Raw genomic sequence first — 12,513 nt, 5'->3', positions numbered from 1 at the left:
ACTGGAATAGGAATCTGAGGAGGGATAGAGAAGGAAAGATTAAAGGATATAGTATAGGGTTTGGCTCTTGGTAGATGCTGAGTGTGTATTTAATGAATGAAAAAAAAAAAAAAAAAAGTTCTGCTTATATGACAGCGTGCCCCTGAAAGACTCTGGTTGGTATGGGTCTTCTCCAGAGCCAATCCAAGCTAGGATGGCTGTATCACTAACAGCAGCTAAAACTCTGGCCCTTCTAGGTACACAGGATCAAGAAAAGGTTATGATGATGGAGCCAAAGGAAGAGGAACAGACTTGGGAATGTGAAAACAGACTACATGGGATCCACTCTTTCAGTCAAGAGATCTTCCGCCAGCACTTCAGGCAGCTCTGTTACCAAGAGACTCCTGGTCCCCTCGAGGCCCTGAGCTGACTAAGGGTCCTCTGCTGTGAGAGGCTGAGGTCCGAGAGTCACAGCAAGGAGCAGATCCTAGAGTTACTGGTACTGGAACAATTCCTGACCATCCTGCCCAAGGAGCTCCAATCCTGGGTGTGGGGACATCACCCTAAGAGTGGAGAGAAGGCTGTGGCTGTGCTGGAGGACTTAGAGAAAGGACTCAATGAACCAGGGCCCTAGGTGGAAAGGGGAACATACAATCTGTTGTGGGAACCAGATCAATGACCTTCCAGTATGAAAGAGGGGCAGTAGTAGGGGGAGTTGCCAAGTTCAAAACTGTTTGGGGCCAAGTAGAACACTGAGTGTATGTTTCTGTCTTTTCTGCCTTCAAGCCCTGAATGAGATTCTAGCTCCTCTTCCTGCCCCTGTGCTGTGAGGAGGCTCTCTAAAGTCTCCTTGAAAGCTTTGGTCCCACAGAAACCAAGTGGTACCTGATCACCCCCAGGTCCCAGGTCTTGTGTGCGGACCTGCATGGGAAGAGCAATGGGAGAAGGCAGCTCTGGGAGCAGCCCAGGAGAAACCAAGCTTCCAGCTGCAGCCTATGGAGCCCTGGCCCTTCCCAGAGAGTGTTGAGTAGGAGGATTCTGTGGGAAGGGAGGGAAGGAGGAGGGAGTATAAAGGGCACAGAGCAGGTGCTCAGAAGCTGTCATCATCCTGGCCTTACTGTTCTTATCACTTAGGTGAGAGACGCATCACCCACAAAATTAGGAATAATGATAACCTACTTTATGTAGTAGCTCTAAGGATTAAATTTCTAGCGTATCTGGCTATAAAACCTCACCAGCATCTCTTGGTTTAGAGAGCCCTCAGTGTGTGCATGCTCAGTCGTGTCTGACTCTTTGTGACCCTATGGACTCCAGCCCACCAGGCTCCTCTATCCATGGGATTTTCCAAGCAAGAATACTGGAGTGGGTTTCCATCCTTTTCTAGAGGTCTTCCCAACCCAAGGATCAAACCTGCATCTCCCGTGTCTCCAGCACTGCAGGTGGATTCTTTACCACTGAGCCACTGGGGAAGCCCCGAGAGCCCTGAAGGAGGACCAGAAAATACTTCATTCACTTTTAGCCTCATAATTTTCACTGCCCTGAGCTACAGGCCAGCTTGAAAATCTTTTCTCTTTGAAATTTTTCATGGCTTCCAAAACACACTTTGTAATCTATAAGGCATTCCATGTGAGATACAGCCTGTCGTTACCTTTCTCTACCACCTACTCCCCATCTAAAAGCCCCATGTGAAACTCTCTTTTATCTATACTTCTGCCCTTCAGATTTACCACAACAACTTCCTCCCCAGCTTTCATCCATCCCCATAAAGATCCTCTCCTCTCTGTCTATGGCTGACCCTAGACTGAGAGCCTCAGGACCGTGCACTGTCCTTGCAGAGCACTGTATGACCTCATAAACCATTGGAATGTGACATGAATATGTTGCTTATCAAGAAGATTCTATTTAACACTTGGTTTTACACCATAACTCCACCACCACAAGACAGAAGCATCTGAAAATTCAAATTCTTATTAGCAACAAAACAAGAAAAACAAAAAACAGAGATTAATCTTAGTGTCTATTCCAAAAGTATGTTTTTACTTCCCAGCATTTCCTTCCCTGTCTTGCAGAGTTTTCCTTGTCTCCTTCACCTCTGTTTCATAAGTTTCTCTTCAAAGCTAACTATTGTTTGATTTTTTTTTTCCTAGTAAGCATGTTTCATATTTCCTTGACCACAAGCATTTAACCTGGAAAAAAGTATGTATTTTTAAAGTTTGGCATTACCTTATAGCCATTGCTGTTTGTCCTTTTTAGATTATAGAAAGCATTACAGACAATTAAAACCACAAAGTGTTACAGACCTTTTAAAGATGAAAAGGCAAAGCATTTGTCTTTTCTTTTTTTAAAGAGCAGGTCAAAGGGAAAGGCCGAGAGCACCAAGCAGACAGTCATCCCTTCAGTAAAGAGCCAGCTGGTTGGGGACCTATTTCTGTGACTACAGATTGGAGGAGCAAGGGTTGACTGGGAAGAGGTGAAGATCACAAAGTCAGAGGGGCAGGGTCTTTGCGCCTTTAGGAACATCCTTTTCCATCACCCTGTGATTCTCATTTTTCCTTTTCTACACAACATCAGTTAACCACTCCCCAGTTTCTTGAAAATATTAACTTTTTCTCATATTTTTAAAGAGTAAATAAATCCTAAAAAGAAGATCCTGCCTTGAAATTTATTTTATTTTTCAAATAACATTTTTCAGTGTTCCATAAATTAAAAAATTATTAAAAAAAAAAAAAAGCAGATGAGGAGGGATGAGAAAAAAAGGAGAAGCTTCCCGTACACAGTCCCATTACCAAGAGATGACCTCATATGTAAGTGACTGTCCTTCTGAATTCTGTGGCGTGTATACTGAATATTTTTCAAGCTTTTATTTTCATGCCAGAAATCCTAATCTGAGTGTCATTTCTCTGTACACTCAAAACAGGTATATCTGCAGTTTCCATCAAACATTGCAGAAGATGATGCAGAGACCAAGGACAAAGGGTAGTTGCCACAACCACCCATTACTGAAGTGGAATCACAGGTGCTCAGAGAAAAACTCACCACCAGCACTGCTACCTTTGAAGCTGCCTCTGAAGGTGAGGGTCCTTTAGAGCAGCAGTAGAGAAATCTTAAAAGGGAGAGACTGGGGGAGTCCCCCACTCAGGGGAAAAGCTTCAGACAGATGATTGTAACCCATAAGACAACTCCCACAGGGAAGAAAGACCATAAATGCAGTGAATGTAGTAAAGCCTTCATTTATAACTCACACCTTATATTCACCAGAGAATTCATTCTGGAGAGAAAATCTGTAAGTACAGTGACTGTGGGAAAATATTCAACCAGAGTTCAAACCTCATTCAGCATCAGAGAATTCATACAGGAGAGAAACCCTACAAGTGCTATGCCTGTGGGAAGTCCTTCAGGTGGAGTGCTCATCTTGTTCAGCATCAGAGGATTCATTCAGGGGAGAATCCCTACAAGTGTAATGAATGTGGGAAAGCCTTCAGTCAAAGCTCCTATCTAAGTCAGTGTCTGAGAATCCACAGTGGAGAGAAACCTTTCATCTGTAAAGAATGTGGGAAAGCCTACAGATGAAGTTCCAAGCTTATCAGACACCAAAGAGTTCATGCCAGAGAAGAGCCTTCCCCATGGACTGAGGGTGAGAAAGTCTGCAGGCAGAGTTGTACTTTTGTCTAATCAGTTTTAGGACTAGATTCCATAAAAGTTATAAGCTCTTTAAGATTTTTCCTGTGTCTTTCTTGATTTAGGAAAAACTGTATCTAGTCCTACTACCTGCAGGTCATCATTTCACACCCTCTGTTTGAGATGGCTGTATCAACTAGCATACCTTTGGCTTTGAGTAACAGCCAACATGCCAACTTCATTAGAGTTATGGGTCTGGCACAGAGCTGCTGTGCAGGTAATGGCCATCCTGTATTAGTATTCTTATGAATGGGTCTTTGGTCCTGGCCCTTCCTCAGCCCTGCAGTAATCTGCCTGTTTGGACAGGGTCCCATCTACAACTGTCCAAGCATGAGACAGAAACCACACTTGTTATTTGAGCACGGAAAGTTTAATATAAAGAAGTATTAATAGTCAAGGGGAATGATCTATTAAAGGAGATAAACAGATCTTAAGAATATAGGACCAGCAGCATGGGGAACAGCTATTACCTCTAGGGAGAGCCACACACAAATAGCCCAGGACTCTGGAATGGTGTGGCTGCTCTAGTGGTGTGTGAGAGCTGGTCTGTAGAGGCATGCAACAGCCAGTTTGCACCTTTTCACCAGCCTGCATTAACGTTGGTGATGGTGGGAGTTCACTGTGGAAGTCAGAGCTTTAAAAAAAAAAAAAAGTTGTTAAATATTGGCCAACATGACACTGGCTTGTAAAGTTCATCAAGGTGATACAAGCCAGGGCAGGAAGCCACTGGTTGAGGTACCTGCAAACTCACCAGAGGATGGGTGCCACATGGTAAGGACAAGAAGGGAAAACTACCAGGACCAGAAGCCCCTTCCTCTTTGCTTTGTCCCTTGAGTACCCATTAGTGGCAAAGGCCTTCCTGATTCTCTGATACAAGTTTTTCTTTCTCACATAAATGTCCAGACATGAGCTGGTGGTCAGCAAACAGCCAAATCCAGCTCGTGACCAGTTTTTTTTTTATAGCCCACAGGCTAAGAATCACTTTTATATTTTTAAATGTAAAAAGCAGAGGGGAAAAAAAGAAGTGTGGCTCACAAAGCCTGAAATGTTTACTTCTGGTGCCTTTACAGGAAAAGTTTGCCAAGCCCTGGTCTAAGGGACAACTGAGTTTAGTTTCACTAGATACTTTAAGGACCCAACTTGCTCCTCCATCCCCTAGACTAGGATGTGTTTGCCTGCATGGTTGATGCTGGATCATTACTGTATCCACATTCCAGCTCCTAGGAAGAGTGAAGTAACAGTCTCAAGGACAGGCAGTTTCCTTTTCACCAGGTGTTACAGCAGGTGCCCCAACTGAATCATGGTGAAGATTCAGTTACACTGCCACATCCACCTACTGCTGGAAAACACCTCCAGCTAGGTGACAGTCTGACCAATTAAAACCCAAGGGGAAGGAGATAACTAATTTAGAAAGACAATGAGCAGTGCTCTACCCCATGGAATATCTCCCTACTTCTGCAACCTGGTGCTGCAGGTTGACTGGGGAAGGAGTGTCCTGGTCCCAGAAATGGCAGAGTAGGATCAGGGAAGCAGAGGATGACTCCCACTTGGGAGTCAAGGGAGTGGAGTGTGGATTACAGTCCTCCTGCCACCAAAGTTTCAGCTCGTTCCCACCACAGCCCAGCTCAGAGAATGCCGATGTACCCAGCAGATGAGGGTTAAAGAAGAGTTTGTCTCCTTTCTTGATGACTTTTTGGGTAATCTTCGGAAGCTGACCCAGACCTTTGCTCACTCCAATGTATAACCACACTTCTTAGCAAAAGGCGTCAAATGATCAACTCTGCAGGCCCCCTGCCCTCATCCCCTCCACATCTGTCTTCTTAGTCCCTCCAGCAGCCTCAGAGGACAGTGCTTTCTTCTTTCTGAAGGCAAATTTGCCTTTTGTACCTTGAGTGTGTCCTTCCCCACTGCCACTAAGTTAAATTTTAGTAGTTAGTTATTAGATAATTATCTTAATAGGCCTGGTTTTAAGTCGGAAGGCACCTAGGAGACGGCAGGTGAACGTCTGGGAACAGCGTAAGAAATCCCACCTTGAAATGTGAAATATCCTCACGAACGACCTGAGAACGATACGGGCCCAGGTCCCGGGTGGTGGGCGCCCCTGGACTTGAACTGGGGGGTCAGCGTAGTACAGCGGCCGACGCTCACTCCGGGCCCTCAGACCTCTTGCCCTAACTGGTCACCAGCAAAAAGGCAGCTCGGGCCTCGGCCAATCAGCGCGGCGTGCCGCCCGCCCTGCCCGCCAGGTGGCGCACAGAGGAGGATTGCCCGGCTTCCGAGCGCAGCCCCAGCTGCAGGGCTCGCACCCTGACTCGACGCAGCTCCTTCCTCTTCGTTCCGGAGGCAGTGGCGGCCGAGTGCCTTCGGCGACTTCTTAAAGGTTTGGCGGTGCCGGCAAAGTTGAGTCCACCGATAAAATCACTGCCTGCAAAGCGTGGTACAAATAAGTAGAACATCAGCGTTCTCATCGGCGGCACAGCAGGAGAGATGAGAGTCGCGGCCGAGTCCCCATGAGAAGCCTGGAGCTGGAGACAGGGACATGGCAGGGTCGGCCAGGGGCTGGGGAAGGGTGAGCTCGCGTCCTGGCTGGCCTCGTCGGCCGCCGCTCCCCAGCTCTCAGGGAGGAGGCGGGCTTCCTGCTCCATGGGAAAACCGAAGCATTCTCTCCTACTTCCACTCCACGGCGCTGACCGCTGCTGCAGAGTTCAAGTCTCCACCAGCCTCGTGGCACGCAGCCCCCGCGCAACACACAGGTCCAGTCGCGTCGTAGGTGCTCAGCCTGAGGTTGATGAATGTCCAAGGACCCATGTTATTGAAGCTCCGCCCTCAGGTTATCACCAGAATCGCACCCCACTTCCCACTGGATTTTACTGAGGCTCCAATTCGCGTCCATTTTCAGGGGTTCACCCAAGGGCACAGTCTTGGCATAGCTTCATCTCCAAAGCGGAGGGAATGTGATGAGGTTATTGCGGATTACTTGGTAATTTGTGTTATAAGTAAACGTTTGATTTCAAAACATGTAAGGGACTGCAGGGGTTCAAAGATGGGTTTCAGATGGTCCATGAATTCCCTGAATTTGCATGCACATTTTTCTAGACAGAATTTTCTGGAGTTTCAAAGATCCCAGACCCAACAACCCGAGGAAGGTGCCTTAGACCAGGAATCACTTAAAAGAACATGTTAAAACAAAACAATAATAAACACCAGCCCAGAAATCTCAGTAACATTTAAAAATAAAAAGAACCATTCAGATGATGGGGGAGGGGTTGTTTTTATTTTTTTGCCCGCTCAGTTTGTGGGATCTTAGTTCCCCCACCAGGTATTGAACCGTGCCCTCAGGCAGTGAAAGCATGGAGTCCTAACCACTGGACTACCATGGAATTCCAATCCAGAATATCTTACAATAAGTTGTTAATCGTGAAAAACTATATCTATCTATCTAAAGAAAGTAGATAACATTTGCCCTGTTATGAAAGATAGAGGATCTCACCAAGCAAAGCAGATCAAGGACAGTGAACAGCATTGCAAAAACTGGAAGGTACCTCAGCACATGCTGGTGAAATTTACAGGTTGTATAGTACTAAGGTGAACTTGATAGGATGGCAAAAAACTGGCAAAACTTTTTTTTTTTCCTGCCCTACTAGGCAGGTGAGATCTTAGTTCCTCAACCAGGGATGGAAACTGTGCCCCCTGCAGTACAAGCAAGGAGTCTTAACCACTGGATCACCAGGAAAGCCCCAAAGTCATATTAAGACCATAATGAAACAATGTATGTTGGAATACACATTAGAAAGGCATCAAATCAATAGAACTGTAAAGAAATATTTTATTTACACAAAGCATTAGAATATCAATAAAACTGTTTAATTAGGGAAGGGTGAAAATATACATGGACATAGCTGCAAAAATCATGAAGGGTATTTCTGGGTATTTTAGTAGGTCTTTGAGATTGTGAGGCCTGGTATTTTTAATGGGTCTAACATTAAGAAAACTTAAGTCTTTTTTTTCCTTGACAGAATTCTACTTGCACTAGATTATGACTACCAGTCGTAATTACATTATGGTCAGATTTTGGCTCCCAAGTAAATTGAGGGGGAGGGGGCAAACAAGGAAAAGAGAGGAGTCTGAGCTAGCTGGATGAGAGGTGGTAAAGGCAGGAAGTGAGGTTACAGGAAGTGTGTATATAAGAAGGTGGAAATAATTTCATTCACCAGAATTTCTCCTGGAAAACACTAATATATGTTGGCAGATTCTTCTTAGAATGAGACAGAACTTCCTCCCTTAACATTAGGATCGAGCACAACAAAAATTGGCCACAAAATTGCATCTAATGTTCCAATAGTATATTTAACTGAAGGGCTTTTTTTTTTTCTATTTGCTAAGCAGTGGGTTTAAGAAGGTAATGGAGCTGGAGGTGGGGGGTTGCTCAATATCTGGCAAGAAAAAAGAAGCTTAAGTGATAAACCTGAGAGGGAAGGACAAAGAGAAACATTTTCAGTGGCAGTTTGTCCAAGGGCACTCTGAGAACAAAATGTCTAACAGAATGTGAACCTCCTTCTCCACTTTTTACACACCAAAATCTTCAGTAAAGCCAGTATTACTCATGGGTATGTTTGTGTGAAGGGATCCTTTGTGGGGAGCGTTAAAGAGGTGCTGAGTTCTATATTAAGGGCTGGCAAGGGGTGTATGTGCCAATAAAATGTTCAAACACAGGAATCAGAAGTTAAGGGAATGGGTGACATCCAGGTTTCAAGTAAGAAAGATATGTTTGGGAATAATTCAATTTAAGCTTGAGCAATGAAAAAAGAAATGAAAGCACACTGCACTTGTAATCACCCATGGAAAGAGGTAAGCTAAAGAATTGCTAAAGTCTATTAGTTCTCTAATAGAGGTATCTGGAAGGATGTGGAAACTGTGTAATCAATCATCTTATTTTTACAGCCCTTTTCTCAAGCCAAGGACACGAACCTGGGGGGACACATATTGGGACACAAGAATAAACCCATTTGATGGGTTTGGGCTATGACCAGTTATGTTTCCAAGGACATGATTTAAATCAGCTATATTCAAATTCATGTAGTAATTAATAGAAAATGTACAAAGGATTTTGAATAAAGCAGTAATGCATCCACCTACCCAGAGTACAGCACAGTGCTTCGGAGCACAGCTCAGGGCTGGAGTCTTGGCTCTAGCACTTACTAGCTGTGTGATCATGAGCTTGATCATGTGATCAAGTTACCTGACATTTCCCCTGCCCCTCACCTTTCAAATTGGGCTAGAGTACCCAGATCACTAACGGTTATACAACTCTATAAACTAAAGCGCATTCAATTGAACACTTAGAACAGGAGAATTTTATGGTATGTAAATTATACCACAATAAAGCTGTTTTGTTTGTCTGTTTTTAAAAAGAGAGGACACATCATAGGGAGGCTGTAAAAATAAAAATGTAAACTGTCTGGCATTGTTCTGACACATAGTAAAAATTCAATAAATAGTAGTGATTAGTATTAGTGTAATAAAGAGATTAAAGAATAAAACACTGAAGATACATAAAGTTAAGTTTTTAAAAAAGAGTTGAGGAATTATTGGGTTGGTTGAAACTTGAGATCATTTAGTTCAACTCCCCTTATTTTACAGATGAGGAAACTAGGGATCAGCAGGTGAAGTGCTTTATTCAAGGTCTAGTTCTTACACCAAACCCCAAGCCTGCTGGATTCTCATTAGTGCAATTCCCACTACCTCAGAAAGACTGCCTCAGAAACACTGACACATGAAAAACTGAGGATGTGTTTCCTTGGAGGAAAAAGAAACAGAAGGGAACACAGAAAACACATGTAGAGATGTTGAAGAAAGAGAATTCCAAGGTCAAGGGCAAACTGAGAAGAGGCTATCACATTCTGGTCCATGAACCAAGGCCCCCAACAGTGGTCATGAGAGCTTAAGTGCTTTGGCAAGGCAGGGGCCCTGGTCAGTCAGGTGAACCTGCTTATCACTGTGGCCTGGTGCCTGCTGACAATGAAGCTGCACAGTCCTCTTTGAGCTACTTCCTGACACAGGATTTGTCAGCAGCAGCAGCAGCAGCAGCAGGAACTGGGGCCAAAAGTGAACGCAGCAGAGTTCTTGGGAGCAGTCAGTCTGAGCGGCTGTGAAAGAGCTGCTTCTATTCATGTTGAGTGGCCTGGCCTCACCTGTTTTTCCCCTGGCCTTGCTAATCAGCCCCTCTGGATTCTGAGGGCCTTCACTTATGATCCTGTAAATTGCCTGTCAGCTTCCTCCATCAGGGCACCTCTTCAAATCACTGAGGAAGTCCTAGATGGGAGATGACCCAAGTTTCCTGCTTCTTCATTAATACTGCCATCTTCTAAGGAAACTTGATAGAGAGTTTGGAACATTTTGAAGCTAATAAAGCTTACTAAATCCCAATGCTAAACAGTGGAAAAGACAGAGAGGTATGTCTCCTAGGCCAAGACTTTAACATTTCAGGGGTTAATATTCAAGGGGTCGACTGTGCCATTCCTAGGAGGTGATGGAATCACATTCTTCCATTTTTCCTGAACAGTAACAATCTGGGCTAGATGGCTGGTGCAGACCCCTAATGTTATGTGATCCACAAGGGGGGAAGGAGGAAGGTGAGGAAAAAGGAAAGAGGAGAATTAAGGCCTGAAACAGCTTTTATGATTTAACTCAGTACAATGAAACTTCTCAATGAACAGTTCATAAAAGTGCCTCATCCTTTTTTGTCCAGCTGCTTAAATAAAAATCAGTACAAGGGCGGGGGAAGTTCTGCCCATTCATCTGATCTGAGAACTCGAGGTGCAGATTAAGAACATGAAGTCTGACTTCAGCTTTTCCCTCAGAAGGCTTTCCCGTTTCGCAGATCATTCCATACAGTGGACACTTTGATGTCGGAGGAGGTGAGAGCTCCGACTGAAGGTCTTCTGGCATTCTTGGCACTCGTAAGGCTTCTCTCCAGTGTGAATTCTCTGATGTATGATAAGCTGGGAATGCTGGCTGAATGTCTTCTCACATTCATTACATTCATAAGGTTTCTCTCCAATGTGGATTTTCTGGTGGAGAAGCAACTCAGAGTTGTCCCAAAAGGTTCTGGCGCATTCATTACACTGATGAGGTTTCTCTCCAGTATGAATTCTCTGGTGGACAATAAGGTGAGAGGTCCGTCTAAAAGCCTTCCCACACTCAAAGCACTCATAGGGTTTCTCTCCAGTGTGAATTCTCTCGTGTCTAAGAAGTTCTGAGTTCCCCCTAAAGGCCTTCCCACATTCCTTACAAACGTAGGGCTTCTCACCAGTATGAATTCTAATATGTCTGATTATCTCTGAGTTCTGGCCAAAAGTTTTCCCACATTCATTACATTCATACGGTTTGTCTCCTGTGTGAATTCTTTGATGCCGGATGAGCTCGGAACTCTGCCCAAAGCCTTTCCCACACTCGTTACATAGATACGGTTTTTCTCCAGTATGAATTTTCTGGTGTCTAATAAGGCCTGAGCTATGCTTGAAGGCTTTGCCACACTCATTGCATTCATGGTATCTTTCTTCAGTATGAATTCTCTGATGCTGAATAAGCTGTGAGCTAACCCTAAAGGTCTTCCCACATTCATTACATTCATATGGTTTCTCCCCAGTGTGGATTCTCTGATGTAGGATAAGGGCTGAATTCTGACTGAAGGCTTTACCACATTCTTCACATTTATAAGGTCTCTCTCCAGTGTGAATTCTATGATGGTGGATGAGATGTGAACTCTGAATGAAGGCCTTTCCACATTCGTTACAGGCAAAGGGCTTCTCTCCAGCATGAATTCTCAGGTGCCTTCGAAGGCTTGAGTTAGTTCCAAATGTTTTTCCACATTCTTTGCATTCGAAGGGTTTCTCTCCACTATGAACTCTCATATGCTGAATAAGATGTGAGTTCTGGTTAAAGGCTTTCCCGCATTCTTTGCATGTATGAGGCTTTTCTCCCACAGAACTTCTGTGTGTTTTGTTAGGTCCTAAATTCTCTATGAAGTTCTGGCCAGAAGTAGCAAATGTGCTAACTGCCTCTAATGTGGTGTCTCCCTGACGTGTGAGCAGGTTTGAGCTGAGTCTGCAGATTCGCTCACTCTCATCCTTCTCCTGATCTTTCTCACTGGAGGGTGATTTCTTAAAGATAATCAACTCTGATGCAAAGTCTCTCTCCTCAGATGACTCCTGCCCCAGAATCTTTTCTGTGGACTCTCGGGAATGCCCCTCCAATATGTCTTCTTCACACACTGCTCCAAACTCATGACCCTGGCACACCACCTTTGGAAGTTTTTCTTCCATTTTTTCTAAAAATGCCCCATGTGGCTGAGATTCTTCGGAAATTTCTTCCTTGGGAATTACCTCCTTGTTCTCAGTCCCCATCTCACAATCTGAAATGAGAGAAGTAAGTCTGTGAAGTGGCTGTATCACAGCTAAATGAAGCCCATGCTAGGAAGTATGGAACTCAACAGGGTTCTGACAGCACTCTCTGTATCTGGTGAGATTATAGGATGCTATGGAAAGGAAGAGAAAAATTCAGGATTATGGTGGACATGCTACACAAATAGCAGATGCTGACTGAAGAGAGTGAGAGGAATGATCAAAGGAAGAGATTAAAGGCTGGAGACAGGAAATGGATGGTAAGAAGATGCTGATAAAAGTTCCATAATATTAACAGTGAGTTGGGACAGAACCTGAGGTTGGTAAGGAAAACATTTAAGAAAAATTGTGGCCATATTAACAGATAATATATGGAGAAGGTTAGGAGAAGGGACAAAAATGACTAATATGACTTTGGAGTTTATAGAGGCAGTAACCAGAAAGAGTAGCAAGA

At 44.3% G+C, this 12,513-nt stretch overlaps 1 protein-coding gene and 1 pseudogene across 4 annotated transcripts in view; one reads left to right on the top strand and one right to left on the bottom strand.

The window, feature by feature from the left end:
- ZFP3 (ZFP3 zinc finger protein) overlaps nt 1-12,513 on the bottom strand; it is an 87,014-nt gene that overhangs the window by 52,232 nt on the left and 22,269 nt on the right. For 2 of the 4 annotated variants that reach the window (XM_086359442.1, XM_086359443.1), the window contains exon 2: nt 7,460-12,070. The exons of the other annotated variants lie outside the window; for them this stretch is intronic. In XM_086359442.1, the coding sequence (XP_086215568.1) occupies nt 10,539-12,070 (1,532 nt within the window). In that variant the 3' untranslated portion in view covers nt 7,460-10,538. Of the gene's footprint in view, nt 1-7,459; nt 12,071-12,513 lie in introns of those variants that run through there. 4 annotated transcript variants of the gene reach the window in all.
- On the top strand, nt 194-3,694 carry ZNF232 (zinc finger protein 232; annotated as a pseudogene).

Source organism: Bos grunniens, chromosome 19 (genome assembly GCF_055505025.1).
Source record: "Bos grunniens cultivar Pamir isolate PY7600 chromosome 19, Bosgru_T2T1.0, whole genome shotgun sequence".
NCBI classification, from domain to species: Eukaryota; Metazoa; Chordata; class Mammalia; order Artiodactyla; family Bovidae; genus Bos; species Bos grunniens.
The sequence above is the reverse complement of the archived record's forward strand: the minus strand, read 5'-3'. Positions and strand labels throughout refer to the sequence as shown.